Source organism: Meles meles, chromosome 15, assembly GCF_922984935.1.
Source record: "Meles meles chromosome 15, mMelMel3.1 paternal haplotype, whole genome shotgun sequence".
NCBI lineage: Eukaryota > Metazoa > Chordata > Mammalia > Carnivora > Mustelidae > Meles > Meles meles.
Window position 1 is genome coordinate 11665732 of NC_060080.1, and position 13913 is coordinate 11679644.

The 13913-nt window shown below is 53.2% G+C and overlaps 1 protein-coding gene across 1 annotated transcript; it reads left to right on the forward strand.

Moving 5' to 3' along the window:
• The first annotated feature begins 7464 nt into the window (after window positions 1-7464).
• MYCN (MYCN proto-oncogene, bHLH transcription factor) lies at window positions 7465-13328 on the forward strand. Its single transcript, XM_045978644.1, has 3 exons — window positions 7465-7603; window positions 8802-9708; window positions 11866-13328. Exons 2-3 carry the CDS (start codon window positions 8919-8921, stop codon window positions 12468-12470), a joined length of 1395 nt encoding a protein of 464 aa, XP_045834600.1. The 5' UTR covers window positions 7465-7603; window positions 8802-8918; the 3' UTR covers window positions 12471-13328.
• The last annotated feature ends 585 nt before the right edge of the window (window positions 13329-13913 follow it).

Genomic DNA, 13913 nt, shown 5'->3' on the forward strand with positions numbered 1-13913 from the left:
ATCTGCCTGACCACTTGGGTTGGGTATGGAAGCTTGAAATCGAGGGGATTAAAAGAGAGGGTGTATGAGATTTCTTTAGACACTAACAGCCAGGGTCCCGTGAGCGTCGCCGAACCAGACGGAAACCTTCCTTAGCAAGTGTCAGGGAAAATAGCACAGGCCTCCCCGCTGAAACAATTTGTTAGCATTTACAAGCTCCCATTTTTCTGTATTTTAACTTCTAATTGGTTTCCTCTTTTGTGCTAAGAATGCCATCTGTCCCTGTGACAGGTTTTTGGATTTGATACCACTTACCAGGAAATATGACCATCATAAATATTGTAAGATGATTCTAGCGTCCATCCCAACCAGCCCTGCCTTAGTTACTTCACACAGAATCCCACACGGTTCCTGTGCAGAGATTTTACCATTTATCAAGCACTTGCTACATTAAAATAAAGGCCTTCACCGCCACGGTTTCTCGGAGTTCACAGTATACCACAAGGTAACGTGCATGGTCTTATTTTGATTGCGGGTCTCCTATCTGCTCTGTTGCAATCAAAGGGGTATTAGTACCCCATTAGTAGGTTAGAAAACAGGCTGATAGAAGCAGACTTGCCTGAGATATAGAAACAGTAAGGTATCAGGATGTTAAACTTAATTTCTGAATCTAAACCTACTTCTCCATGCATATCATCCCTCCCTTAAGGAAGAGTAGGAGGGGTGCTGGATGGCTCGGTAGCTCAGGTCAAGATCTCAATATCTCTGAGATGGAGCCCAAGTCAGGCTTCGTGATCAGATGGGAGTTGGCTTGAGAGTCTCCCCCTGCCCCTCCCCCTGTTCACTCGCACGGATGCCCTCTCTCTCTTAAATAAATCAGTCTTTTTTCCCCCCAAAGATTTTATTTATTTATTTATTTATTTGACAGACAGAAATCACAAGGAGGCAGAGAGGCATGCAGGCAGAGAGGGGGAAGCAAGCTCCCTGCTGAGCAGAGAGCCTGATGTGGGGCTCGATCCCAGGACCCTGAGATCATGACCTGAGCCGAAGGCAGAGGCTTTAACCCACTGAGCCACCCAGGTGCCCCTTAAATAAATAAATCTTGAAGAAGAAGGAGGAGGAGGAGGAGCAAAGCGGGAGTAGGACTCATTATTCCCATTTTATGAACCAAGAAAGTGAAGCCAAGAGGAATTAAAAGACCAATGTGACATTCTTCAACAAGTAATTCACAGCTCTGGGCTGGAAGGCACTCATTTTCTCCCCTGTGGTCTTGTGCTGTTTCTGCCTTATGCTACCTTGACTTGGCAGTACCTTCTTGCAAGTACAGTCACTTAGGTCAAGGACAAGTTAAGAAGAAGGAGGGGGCCCACCCAGGGCTGGTTCTGGTAGGAGAAGGGATCATTAACTAGTCCCCGTACATCCAAGGAACTGCTTGGGAAAGGTCAGCCTGGAACCCAGAGGCTGTGGTCTCTTGATGGAGGGTTCGTGGAGCCCCACCACAGGCAGTCCGGGGCAAGATCGAAGGGAGGGAACTAGACCATTACTCCACCTTCGTAATAAACCGAGGACTTTATGGATGCTCCCTCCACTTAATCCTCAGGAAATACTAAGTTAAAGGCGAAGACGTTAAGGCTCAGAGTGGCTCTCTGGGTTACTCAGCCTGGCAGAGCTCGCTAGCCCGGCTAGCTTTCAAGCCCAGATCTTGCCATTATTCATGGCAGCAGATACCGCGCAAGGTGAGAGGGTGAGGGGGGATGGGTTCCTTGCACTCAGGAACTGCTAACCTTGTGCGGGGAGTTACACACAACAGGACCCGGATGAAGAATGCGCGTGGATTGTGCAAGTGGGCGGCAGGCTGTGTGCAATCAGCGGAGGGCGGCAGGGGAAAGCAGGGTTGGGGAAAAGATCAGCATTCCTTTCTGGAGTCTCCAACTAGGGTTGGGAAGATCAGCATTCCTTTCTGGAGTCTCCAGCTGATCTTTGAGGAAAGGACTTGAAGCAGAAAGAAAGAGGCTTTTCTAGGCCAGGAGCAGCAGTTTCTGGAAATGGACAGATAGAGGCTTATCACTGATCACTATTTAAACACAAGGAAACTGAAAGGGCCCCCAGGCAGATATTAAGGTGAGCCTGGGTGGTCCCGGGAGCTCTAGGGAGTGTCATCAGCACTGAAGGAAATCGAATCAATGGGCAAATCAACCATTATGGGATCACTTGAAGAGGGGATCTGAAAACCTCCATGAGTCCATGGTGGATATACCGGAATTCAGTCACGGGGAGGGGAGAGTTGGCCCGAGAAAGAAGAGAGGATGTAGAGAGTTTTGCTCCTTCTCAGGGGCAATGCCACGGGGATTCGCTGAGCGGATTTGCAGTGAGGACTCCCTGCAGCCTTCTGGACTCCTTGGAAGACTGGGTTCCCCTCTACGCAAACTGTTGAGCCTACAAAGGGGCAGCCTATCACCCTCATCCATTCCCAGGGTGCGTGGCCCTGAGCAAACGATCTGCTTACCGGGACAGCGTTTCTAGCTTGCCTTTTCACCTGGAGAACATAAGATGAATGGAAAATTCAATCCTAAAGCAGTAAGAGCACCTTCTATCCACAATGTTCTTCGCAGTTTACAGAGCATTTCATGCACTCGACCGGGTTGGGTTCTCCGCTTCCCCGGGGCTGTGTAATGTACTCAGCCTGGGGAAGGCTTCCCAGGGGAGGAGGGGGGCTGCTCGACCTGCTTCAAACAATGCAGAGTCACAGTCTGTGAGGGGAGTGCAGGTCCTGTGGGACCCTTCTCCTTTTCTAAATCTGTCAATTACCAATATTCAATGAGGATCATGTTTTGTTTTAAAGGTAACTGTGCCAATAACACTCTCCACCTCAAAACCCTTTCATTGCTGGATCTCAGATTTTCCTTCAGCTTCAGAAGTAAGCCCATCAATCAATCAATCAGTCAATCGGTCCTGCTTTGGGTGCATGCAGCATCAGTGGCTTGGGCTGGCTTGATTCTAACCCTAATGACACCAGGGCCATTTTGTCCCATCTACGTCTCTTTGAACCCCCTCAGCTCATAGATCAGCACCACCTCGGTCCGAAAGAATGCCAACCAGCCAGGGAAACAACCCCCCCCGCCCCCCCCCCACCAAGGATTAGCTTTCCTGGGGTATAACAAAAAGATTTTTTTGGAAAGTGATAACCAAAACAAAAAATTAAATTTGCTCATATTCTCCGTGGTTAAAAAAAAAAAAACTATAAAAGTAAGAGGAAAGTTTCTCCCTCTGCCTGATTCCATTCTTCAAAATAAACCACGGTTAAGGACTTGTTGCGTTCCATCCACTTGGCTGCTGGGTTAGTGTAGACGGACCTGAGTGGGAGTGTACTAAAGTGCCGGACACATTGACCTACATCTTGCTTATTTCCCTTCTTAAGCACAGAGATTTCCCCAGTCATTACCTGGAGATCTAATCCATTACTTTTAGTGGCTGCCTATTATTCTGCTGCATGGATGTGTTCCGATAGATTCAAACCATTCTCTTACTGATGGGCTTTTACAGGGTTTTCAGTATTTTTGTTGTAAAAAAACATCCTGCCACACGAGTTCTTGTATACATATTTTTGTTTTATTATATCTCCCAAGACAGACGAGTGGGACTGCTTTTACTCCTGGAGCTGGAACACCAGCCCTGGGGGACAGGCCCCCACCCCCTCCTCAGCCTTGCCAACACTTGGGCCAATCTGCTAGACCAAAAAAATGTTAATCTCCTTGAGATTTAATTTGCATTTCCCTGACTACTAGTAAAGCTGAGCATCTTTTCATATGTTTATGAACAATTTGCATTTCCTATGCAGTGAATTACCTACTCTTATCCTGAAGTCTTACTACTATCGGGCTGTTTTTTTTCTATTCAATGTGCAGATCTCTTTTAATACATGGGACATACTTTTTGTCTCTTCTGTACGAGGCAAGTATTTTCTATCACACTGTTGTCTTTTGACATTGCTTAGGGTGCATTTTAACTGTAAATTTTAACTTTTATTGTAGTCAAATATATTCAGTTTTTCCTTCCTTGTTTCTGGGCTGTGTCTCCCAGAAAATACTCCAATCTCTATTTTCCTCTTTTAACTTTTATATTCTGACTTCTTTCTATTTAAATCTTCAATCCAGGCTTTTCTTTGTTTTTTTTTTTTTTTTGTTGTTGTTGTTTGTTTGCTTTTTATTTTGCAACTGAGTAAGGCAGGGAGCTAGATTTTACTTTATTCCAAATGAAGAGTCAAGGATTTACAAGGATTTAATCAGCAGAAATTGATGCTTTTTTGTTGTTGTTGTTATTGGGGGAAGGGACTCGGTAAATTTCCTAGGAGGAACTGTGGGCCCTGGACCCATCAGACCCTTGCCTCCTGGTCAGGAGATGGGGCAGTGGGAGGGTTCCTAGATGTTGTGGATCTCCTGGCCAGTCATGGTTTGGGCCCTTCTGAATGTGTGTGTGTGGTTTGCTTTGTTTTTAATAAAGGGATTTGTAGGCCAAAACATTGTCCTCAAAACTCTCCTTATTTATAAACCCAGTCCTGTGTCTAACTCTATGTAACCCATTGGTTCTACTTCAGGAGTGTGTCCCTCTGAGTGAGTTCTCTGACTCATCTCTGCTCTGAGTTGGGACAGAGCAGCAGCGTGCCGAACCAAGCCTCGTCTTCCAAGCCATCTGAAGATTTATTTAATGTGCGTTCACGTAGCCTGAGACTGTTTCCATGTTTTAAGAGGAAATAGGCTGGTTTCTCCAAAGCCAACGAGGAAGCAGCAGTGGCCAGGTTTCTTGGCGGAAGGACTCTTTTATCTTTCCATTTGCAAATAAAGGCACCAATAAACACTTGTTGAATTTTATCATTCTGTTAACCTTCAAATTCAGACTTGTCAGTAATTACTGGTTTGCATTAAAAGGAGGAGATTAGAGATTGAGGTCCTGGAAGGATACCTGATCTGCTGGGAGGCACACGGAGTCACCGGGTCCCTTGTCTCCCTGTCCCCGCCTCTTCTTCTTCTTTTTTTTAAATCAAGGGACGAAAAACTAGTGGCATGGAGGAGGGCACAGGGCTGGTGAGAGCGGACAAGGAGACTTTTGAACATTGTAACGGGCGCCATCTTGGCCTATTTTAATAGTCCTCTCATTTTGGTAAAATGGTAGGGCCCGCTCTTCTGAGTGTCTTTTCTGGGTCCTGCTGCTGCTGGGGGCCTAAAGAAGATTCTGGAGTGACACTCATTTGTCTCTCCCACTGTTGCCAATAAACAGGAACTATCTTGGAAGAGGTGGCCGCCTTAGGACTCACTCAGGGGTCTCAGCCTCGAACAGTGTCCCGTACTTGCTGTAGACAGGTCCGTGGCTTGGCCTCTGAGGATCCCTCCTCAGCAAAACAGACAAGGCCTCTCCTTCCGGAGCTCCCAGGTCTAGTGAGGGAGGCAAAGGCTGTTTCCCCCACAGCCTCGTGGGGGAAGCGGGCACTGAGCAAACATTCCCAGGCATATATAATTACAAATGGCCCTGAGTGCTGGGTAGGAAAATCCAGGACACTAGCAGAGAATACAGCAGGAGGGCTGGGTTTAGATTAGGGGGTTAGGGAAAGCAGAAGTGGGGGTGTTAAAGGCTTTTGCAAAGGCGAAGCGTTTTACATATGTGAAAGAAATAATAATAATAAAGGTGCTTGGAAGGGCAGCTCAGCCTCATTCAGGGCCCACTTCCTAGATCTCTGGGGATCTGCCTCTCTCTCCCCAGAATTATGTAGGCATCCGGGCCAGGGGCTGGAAGAGCCCTTCACAAATGCTAATCCGGGAGCAGTTTACAGGCTGCCCCCTGACCCTCAGCAGCCTGGCCCATAACCAGTTTGAATGCTGAGGTGAATGGCGGGGATGAGCTGCATTTCCAGTTTGGGAAAAGGGAGATGGAGAAGCTTTCTCACTCCACTGGAGGTGGGGAGTGGGGGCGGAGGTTCTCCTACCCCCAAAGCACCCCGGGGAATGTTTTCCAAGGGAAAACCCACCTCGTGTATTTGGTTGTGAAGGGGGCTACCCAGGGGTCCGGGGTTTTCCTGGGGAGTTTTGGGGTAGGGGCAATCATCTCTGCCCCCCCCCCCCAACTTCCACCTGTAAAACAGCTTGACCAGAATGAAATGAAGATTTCACAGGGGGGCAGTGGCAATAGAGAGGACCATACAGCGGGATTTGGGGGGGGGGGGCGGGGGTGTCTTCATTTCCCCGGAAGACTCGCGATCAGGTAGCATCAGTCAGAGGCTGACACTCACTGGGCGATCTGCGCTGTTCGAAGCACTTTTACAGCTCTGTTCCCAAAACAACCCCATGACGTAAGCGCCATTACTAACAGCAACTTCACAAATGAGGGAACTGAGGCACCAAGAGGCGAAGCAGCGATCGCAGCTTATCTTTTTTGGCTCCAACCATTTGGAGTCCAGGGTTTGGAGCCGAGGTTTGGTCTCGAGGAGGCGTGGACCACAACTTCGATGGGAATCTGCACAGCTTCCCCCGAAATTCGGGAAAATACTAGCTTGGAGAAGGCTAACTCGGGAGCCCGTGGGGACAGGTCTCGCGCTCCTTCCCCCTCGGAAGCCGCGCAGTGGGGAGGCCCGGGTGACAGTGCCGCGGGGGCGGCGGGGTGGCCCCCCTCCAGCCCCCAAGACCCAGCCCAGCGGCTCCGCTTTCTGCTCGGTCTCCGCGAGGTGTCGCCTTCGGCCGGAGAAACCGCCGCGGCGCCACCCTCGTAGCCCGAAGTTATTTATTTATTTTCAAACAAGGGGGGCGCCCCTCTCCTTTCAATTTAAAACTAGAAACATCCTGCGGTCTCGTTCGTAAATGGGCGCGTCCTCCTCTTCCTCCCGTTTTGCACCCTCGGTGTAGCCTCCCTTCGAGATCACACACCAGCGACCCCACCGCCGGGCCTGGCTCCGCGCAGGCGTCGCGCTCAGCCGAACACAAACGCAGTCGGGGCGGGGGCTGAGTGAGAAACCTTGGCTTCCACCCCCCGCCCCCGCCCCCCCCCCCCCACTCCCCCGGTACACAACCCCGGAGCCCTCCGGAAAAAATATTTTAATGCCAAGCCATTGCCAGGCCCGCAGGGTGGGTGCTGCATTGCACCGCTCGGCGCGCAGCTGGTTCGCAGAGTGCACCGGGTGCAAGCTCGGGGGTCTAAAAGCGAGGGAGGAGCACACCCCGGGCTTTCCCAGCTTTGCAGCCTCCTCTCTGCAAAGAAGAAAAGCAAGTGGCTTTTGGCGCGAAAGCCTTGGCGCCTCCCCTGATTTTTATGGAAATCAAGAGGGCGGGGTAAAGCCGCTTTCCTCCCTCTTTCTCCCTCCCCCTTGTCTGTGCCGCAGCCCCCTTCTCTCCCCGCCCCCCGGGTGTGTCAGATTTTTCAGTTAATAATATCCCCCGAGCTTCAAAGCGCAGCCAGTGACAGTCATCTGTCTGGACGCGCTGGGTGGATGCGGTGGGCTCCTGGGAACTGGGTTGGAGCCGAGCTAGCGCTAGCCAGGCGCAAGCGCGCACAGACTGCAGCCACCCGAGGACCACCAACCCCGAGCCACCCGGAGACCCCCGCGCAGAATCGCCTCTGGATCCCCGACTGTCGGCGGGAGGTAAGGAGGGGGGGTTGCAAACTGCCCCGCGCCCCCCGGGCGGCGAGCCCGGCCGGAAGGCAAGCCCCGGACGGGATCGCGGATCGCGCACAGGGCTCTCGAATATCCTCGGGGGACTGTTGCTGCTTCCGAAACAAAACCATCTCGGGGTTTTCCCTGAAAAGCCAGTTCCAGCCCCGAAGGCACCCCGGGTGGAAGAGACCCGCCCTAATCCTTTTTACAGCCTCTGCCAGGGAGGGGTGTAATGGCTTCATCGGGAAGAAATTCGCCCTTCTCCAGAACATTTATCCGTGTTTGAGCTGAGGGGGAGCCGGTGCGTCCCCACCCCGAAGCTGGGGTTCTCCAGAGGGTGCCCCTGGAGGAAGAAGAGAGGGGTTAGACAGGGTGAGGCCGCCGCGGTGGTAATCTGGGTCACGACTGCTCCAGCCCCGAGGAGACGCGGCTCTCCTGGCGACCCTGCACCATTCCCGGGAACTGGGGTTCAGGCGCTCCCCTCTCCCAGGAAGACGACATTGTTGGGGGTTTGGAAGCGTGGGGGTGGGGTTAGAGAGGTTCAAAATAAGCTAGTGGCAGGACTCTCCCTGCAGCAGACGTATTGCTGAGGGGCGTCTGCTCTAATTGGGTGGGGGGGCGGTTGTCGGTTTGGGTGCCCCTCGTTGGTCTCGGTCTAGAGAAAGGCGTTTTTCCATTTGCAAAGTTTCCTAAATGCCCCGCTATCTTTTGCACTCCCGAGGTTGCAATTTTACAAAGGAGGGATTGAGGGTACTCCAGATCTCACGCCCGGTAGCTGGGTTGGAGCCCTGGGCTTCCACTGAGCAGCTGGACCTCCGCGGTGCAACTGGGTTGTCGGGGAGCTGGAGAGAGCTGGGATTCTGCAGCCCTGAGCAGCCCCCTCCCCCAGGCACTGCGGAGTGTGAATGAAATGGCAGTTTCCAAAGTTGCAGAGCCACGCCATCACCCCCCGCATCTGCATGCCCCCTCCCACCCCCTGTCGTAGACAGCTTGTACACAAAAGGAGGGAGGGAGAGGGAGAGAGCGAGAGCCAGAACTTCCTCCACCTTCGGGAGGACCAGGCGGAGTGGGGGGCTCGGAGGGGAGACCGAGGAGCCGGGGAAGAGGGGGCTGCCCACTGCCCACTCCCCCCCCCCCCATTCGGCTCCCCTTGCCAACCCTCTCCCGGTGTGTCTGTCGGTTGCAGTGTCGGAGATTGGCGCGGGCCCCCGCCCTCCGCGCCCCCCACGGGAAGGAAGCACCCCCCTAACTAAAAGGAGCCGAGCGGAAAGAAGCCCTCATTCGCCGGCCCGGAGGCGAGCCGATGCCGAGCTGTACTGCGTCCACCATGCCGGGGATGATCTGCAAGAACCCAGACCTTGAGTTTGACTCGCTGCAGCCCTGCTTCTACCCGGACGAAGATGACTTCTACTTCGGCGGCCCCGACTCGACGCCCCCGGGGGAGGACATCTGGAAGAAGTTCGAGCTGCTGCCCACGCCCCCGCTGTCGCCCAGCCGTGCCTTCCCGGAGCACAGCCCCGAGCCCCCGAACTGGGCCACCGAGATGCTGCTGCCCGAGGCCGACCTGTGGGGCAACCCGGCCGAGGAGGACGCGTTCGGCCTGGGGGGTCTGGGCGGCCTCACCCCCAACCCGGTCATCCTCCAGGACTGCATGTGGAGCGGCTTCTCGGCCCGCGAGAAGCTGGAGCGCGCCGTGAGCGAGAAGCTGCAGCACGGCCGCGGGCCCCCGGCTGCCGGTCCCGCGGCCCCGGCCCCGGGAGCGGGCGCCACCAGCCCTGCGGGCCGCGGGCACTGTGCGGCGGCGGGGGCGGGCCGCGCCGGGGCCGCCCTGCCCGCGGAGCTCGCCCACCCGGCCGCCGAGTGCGTGGATCCCGCCGTCGTCTTCCCCTTCCCCGTGAACAAGCGCGAGCCCGCGCCCGCCGCTCCGGCCGGTGCCCCGGCGGCCGGCGCTGCTGCGGTCGCCTCGGGGGCGAGTGCCGCGGCCTCGGCCGGCGCCCTGGCGGCCGTCCCCCCGCGCCCCGGCGGCCGTCCGGCCAGTGGCGGTGACCACAAGGCTCTCAGCACCTCCGGAGAGGACACCCTGAGCGACTCAGGTAAAGACCGGGCCGGAGGCCGACTGCCTCCGGGGAGCACTGGAGACAGAGTCGCGCTCTCTTTGTTACTCTTCCTGGGTTTGGCTTTGCAGAGGGTTGGGGGGCAGTATTTTAGAGGTAGTGCAGGTGGGAGAGGGCGAGGAGGAGAGGAGGGAATGGGAGCTGCCAAGAGGGTGTACCCCAGAGTCTCCCCCTCACCTAAGTTCCTTCCACCCTCTCCGGGAGCCCCGACTAGGTCACTGGCGCTCACCCACCCCGCCTCTCCGTTGCAGCCAGTCTAGGGATAAAATTAGGAAACCCTGGGTGGGAGTGTAGAGGTGCACTGGGTGCCTTTTCAGGGCAGAAACCTGTTAGCACGAGGGTGGAGAGGGACCGCCTCCAGGTCAGGGGAGGGCAGGCGCGGGGAGAAGACACAAAGACGGTGCAGAATCCTATGTGGGGCGCAGGAAGGTGGAGGGAGGTTGCCCAGATGGCTACTACCGGTTTTATTTATTCATTTTTTCAAGCCTGGGTAGTCTTCCCCGCCCTCGGTGGGTGGTGGGCTGTTCGCTCCTGGTCCGTGGCCAGCAGGCGGCAGTATGCTGGCCAGCGGCCGGCGGAGGATCTGAAAGGCTGGGGGTGCTCCGGGCACCCCCTCCCTCCCTCCATTCAGCAGCTGGTGGCAAGGACCACAGCGGTTGTGTCCATCCTCGAGGGGATGCCTCTTGATGGGTGCAGTGGGAACTGGGTCCCGTTTTTGTCTCTGGCGAGAATTCCGGAACCCGTTTCAGAGCGGAGTGACTTTGTGACCCAGTGCCCTTCAAGGTGAGGGCGGCCACTCAGGCCCTCCAGGAATCACCCACGGGCTGGAAGGCACCCTTTGATTGCTTCTGTTGTGTGCCTAGGTCTGCCTTAAACGGCAGGGTTGGGTTAAAACCCAGACTTTGCCTGGGACTGTAGAGGTAAAGAACTCTGTCCAAACACTTGATTAGCCCTTGTCCTGGCCTCGGGGAGCTGGGATCCCAGGGGATCATGAAAACCTGCATTCTCAGTGCAGGTGGATAAAAAGTCTGCATTTCCTTGAGGGCAGAGGATGGATCCCTCTAAGGCTCCTGGAAGGAAACTTGGTGATAAGCCTCCAGTTTGAATCGGGTCTGTCCCTTTAATGTCTGTGCCTTGACAGCTCTCAGTGAGGAAGCACTTCCTTCCAACAGCTGTCTTCTTGGCAGAAAACCAAAACATGGGCTTAAAGGGACCCGCAGACTGGAACAGCCTCACATTTCGGCTTTAGAACAAATCCCACAATTGTTCAGCTTTCCGGCCCCCTTCAGATCAAGCAGAAGATGTGTTTTGATTTTCATGCTTGCATTTTAAACAATAATTTTCGATCCCAGCGAGGTGGTGGAGAAGGAGAGGGAAATGCAGACATGATGCTACATGTTTTTGGGTTGCTGTTTCTGCCGGGGACTTGGGGGAAGAGGCGCCCCCGCTTTGGGCTTCAGAGTTCCTGTGGATTCTGACTTCGTCGTTCGGATTTGGTTTTTATTAGATAACACCTGCTTACTCTACGGAACTCAGGTTTCTGGCAGGCAGCTAATTTCTCTGCCTCAGACCATTAAATGGCCCTTTCATTGTAAGGACTTAAAATCGAACTCGGCTCTGTGTCAGTTGCTTAACGAGGCTCCTAAAATGGGGAGCCCCAGTTCTTAAGTGTGGAGCTGGAAATAATGCGCGAGTCTTTGGATGAAACTGATGATGATAAAAGCTTAGCGTTGCCTGAGCATGTTTGTGTCCGCCAGGCCCGGTTCTCTCTGTATTACCTGTCCAACTCCAGAACCCCGTTACTGTCCCCCTTGAAACTGAGGCTTCCACAGTTTAACTTGCCCGGGGTCCCCCAACTCGTGTGTGACCAAGTCAGATGCCATCCGACACCAAAGCCGAGTTCTTAATTTTGCCACCTGCTAAAGTCTGAGCGGAGGCTGGAAGGTCTAGGAGTGTGAGTAAGGGGGAATTTCCAGATGTGTTTCATTTCCAGACGTTGGGTAGGATCCTGTCCACATCTGTGGGCGGGTCCCCGATGCTTGGCAAGCGCTGCGCCTGCCGCAAGAGACCGAGTGGAGAGATCGAGGCTAGTCGGTGTGTGTGTCACCAAAAGAATGACTCCCATCTTGTTCTTAGATGACGAAGATGACGAAGAGGAAGACGACGAGGAGGAAATCGACGTGGTGACCGTGGAGAAGCGGCGGTCCTCCTCCAACAGCAAGGCCGTCACCACCTTCACCATCACTGTGCGCCCCAAGAACGCAGCCCTGGGCCCTGGGAGGGCCTCGCCAGGGGAGCTGATCCTCAAGCGCTGTGTCCCCATCCACCAGCAGCACAACTACGCCGCCCCGTCGCCCTACGTGGAGAGCGAGGACGTGCCGCCCCAGAAGAAGATCAAGAGTGAAGCGTCGCCCCGCCCCCTCAAGAGCGTCATCCCCCCCAAGGCCAAGAGCTTGAGTCCCCGCAACTCCGACTCCGAGGACAGCGAGCGCCGCCGGAACCACAACATTCTGGAGCGCCAGCGCCGGAACGACCTGCGCTCCAGCTTCCTCACGCTCAGGGACCACGTGCCAGAGCTGGTGAAGAACGAGAAGGCCGCCAAGGTGGTCATTTTGAAAAAGGCCACCGAGTATGTCCACTCCCTCCAGGCCGAGGAGCATCAGCTTTTGCTGGAGAAGGAGAAGTTGCAGGCCAGGCAGCAGCAGTTGCTAAAGAAGATCGAACACGCTCGGACTTGCTAAACGTTTCTCGAAACTGGACAGTCACTCTGCCACTTTGCACATTTTGATTTTTTTTTTTTTTAACAAACATTGTGTTGACATTAAGAATGTTGGTTTACTTTCAGATCGGTCCCCCGTCGAGTTTGGATCTGGGTGGGGAGCAGGACATGTGAGGGTTCTGTGCGATGGGATGCTTGGGTGGCCCTCGCCGTGTCCTCCCTGGCCCCTCCGAGACCGTGGTCGGAGTTCGTGACAGTTGGGAGCCTCTGGGCTGTTGAAGTCACCTTGTTTGTTCCAAGTTTCCAAACAACAGAAAGTCATTCCTTCTTTTTAAAATGGTGCTTAAGTTCCAGCAGATGTCACAGAAGGGGTCTGCCATTGGATACCCCCTGGGGAACATTTCTGTAAATACCATGGACACACCCGCCTTTTGTATACGTCCTGGGTAATGAGAGGTGGCTTTTGCGGCCAGTATTAGACCGGAAGTTCATACCTAAGTACTGTAATACCTCAATGTTTGAGGAGCATGTTTTGTATACAAATATATTGTTAATCTCTGTTATGTACTGTACTAATTCTTACACTGCCTGTATACTTTAGTATGATGCTGATACATAACTAAATTTGATACTTATATTTTCGTATGAAAATGAGTTGTGAAAGTTTTGAGTAGATATTACTTTATCACTTTTTGAACTAAGAAACTTTTGTAAAGAAATTTACTATATATATATGCCTTTTTCCTAGCCTGTTTCTTCCTGTTAATGTATTTGTTCATGTTTGGTGCATAGAACTGGGTAAATGCAAAGTTCTGTGTTTAATTTCTTCAAAATGTATATATTTAGTGCTGCATCTTATAGCACTTTGAAATACCTCATGTTTATGAAAATAAATAGCAATTAAATGATGCAGCTTTTTTTTTCTCTCCTTAATAACACTAGTGAAATCCTATCCCTTCTCTCCCTTAAGTGTGAACATAGTTACATACGTTATGGTGGGATCTTGGGCTCGCTGGAGAGCAGCCCCTCTCCCCACTTGGCGTGGAGAGAACGGAGTTTAGGAAGGTGAAAGTACTTCTTCCAGATGACACGGAATGGAGACATCAGTTGTGACGGCACTGTAACAACGAGCATTCAGTAATTTACAGAGCACTTTAAAAAATGTTGCCCATTTAATGGAATTACACTCAGACACCCGTCCCCGTCAACCCTGTAGAGTGAGAAGTATAATCAAGACGGTGGTGAAACTTGGCTATATTGGTCGTATTTGTTCCATGGGTGGCTTTAGGAGGTCATGAAGTTTGTCTCCAAGAACATGCTCTTCAGAACGCACTAGGGTTGGATCGGACTGCGTTACATACCAGGGCAGAACAAAAAGATGGAGATGGTCCCTCCCCCCGAGGAGCGCTCTGATGCACAAAAGCGCCTCATGAGGCGACAGGTGTTTGGCCCAGATCCAGTGTCA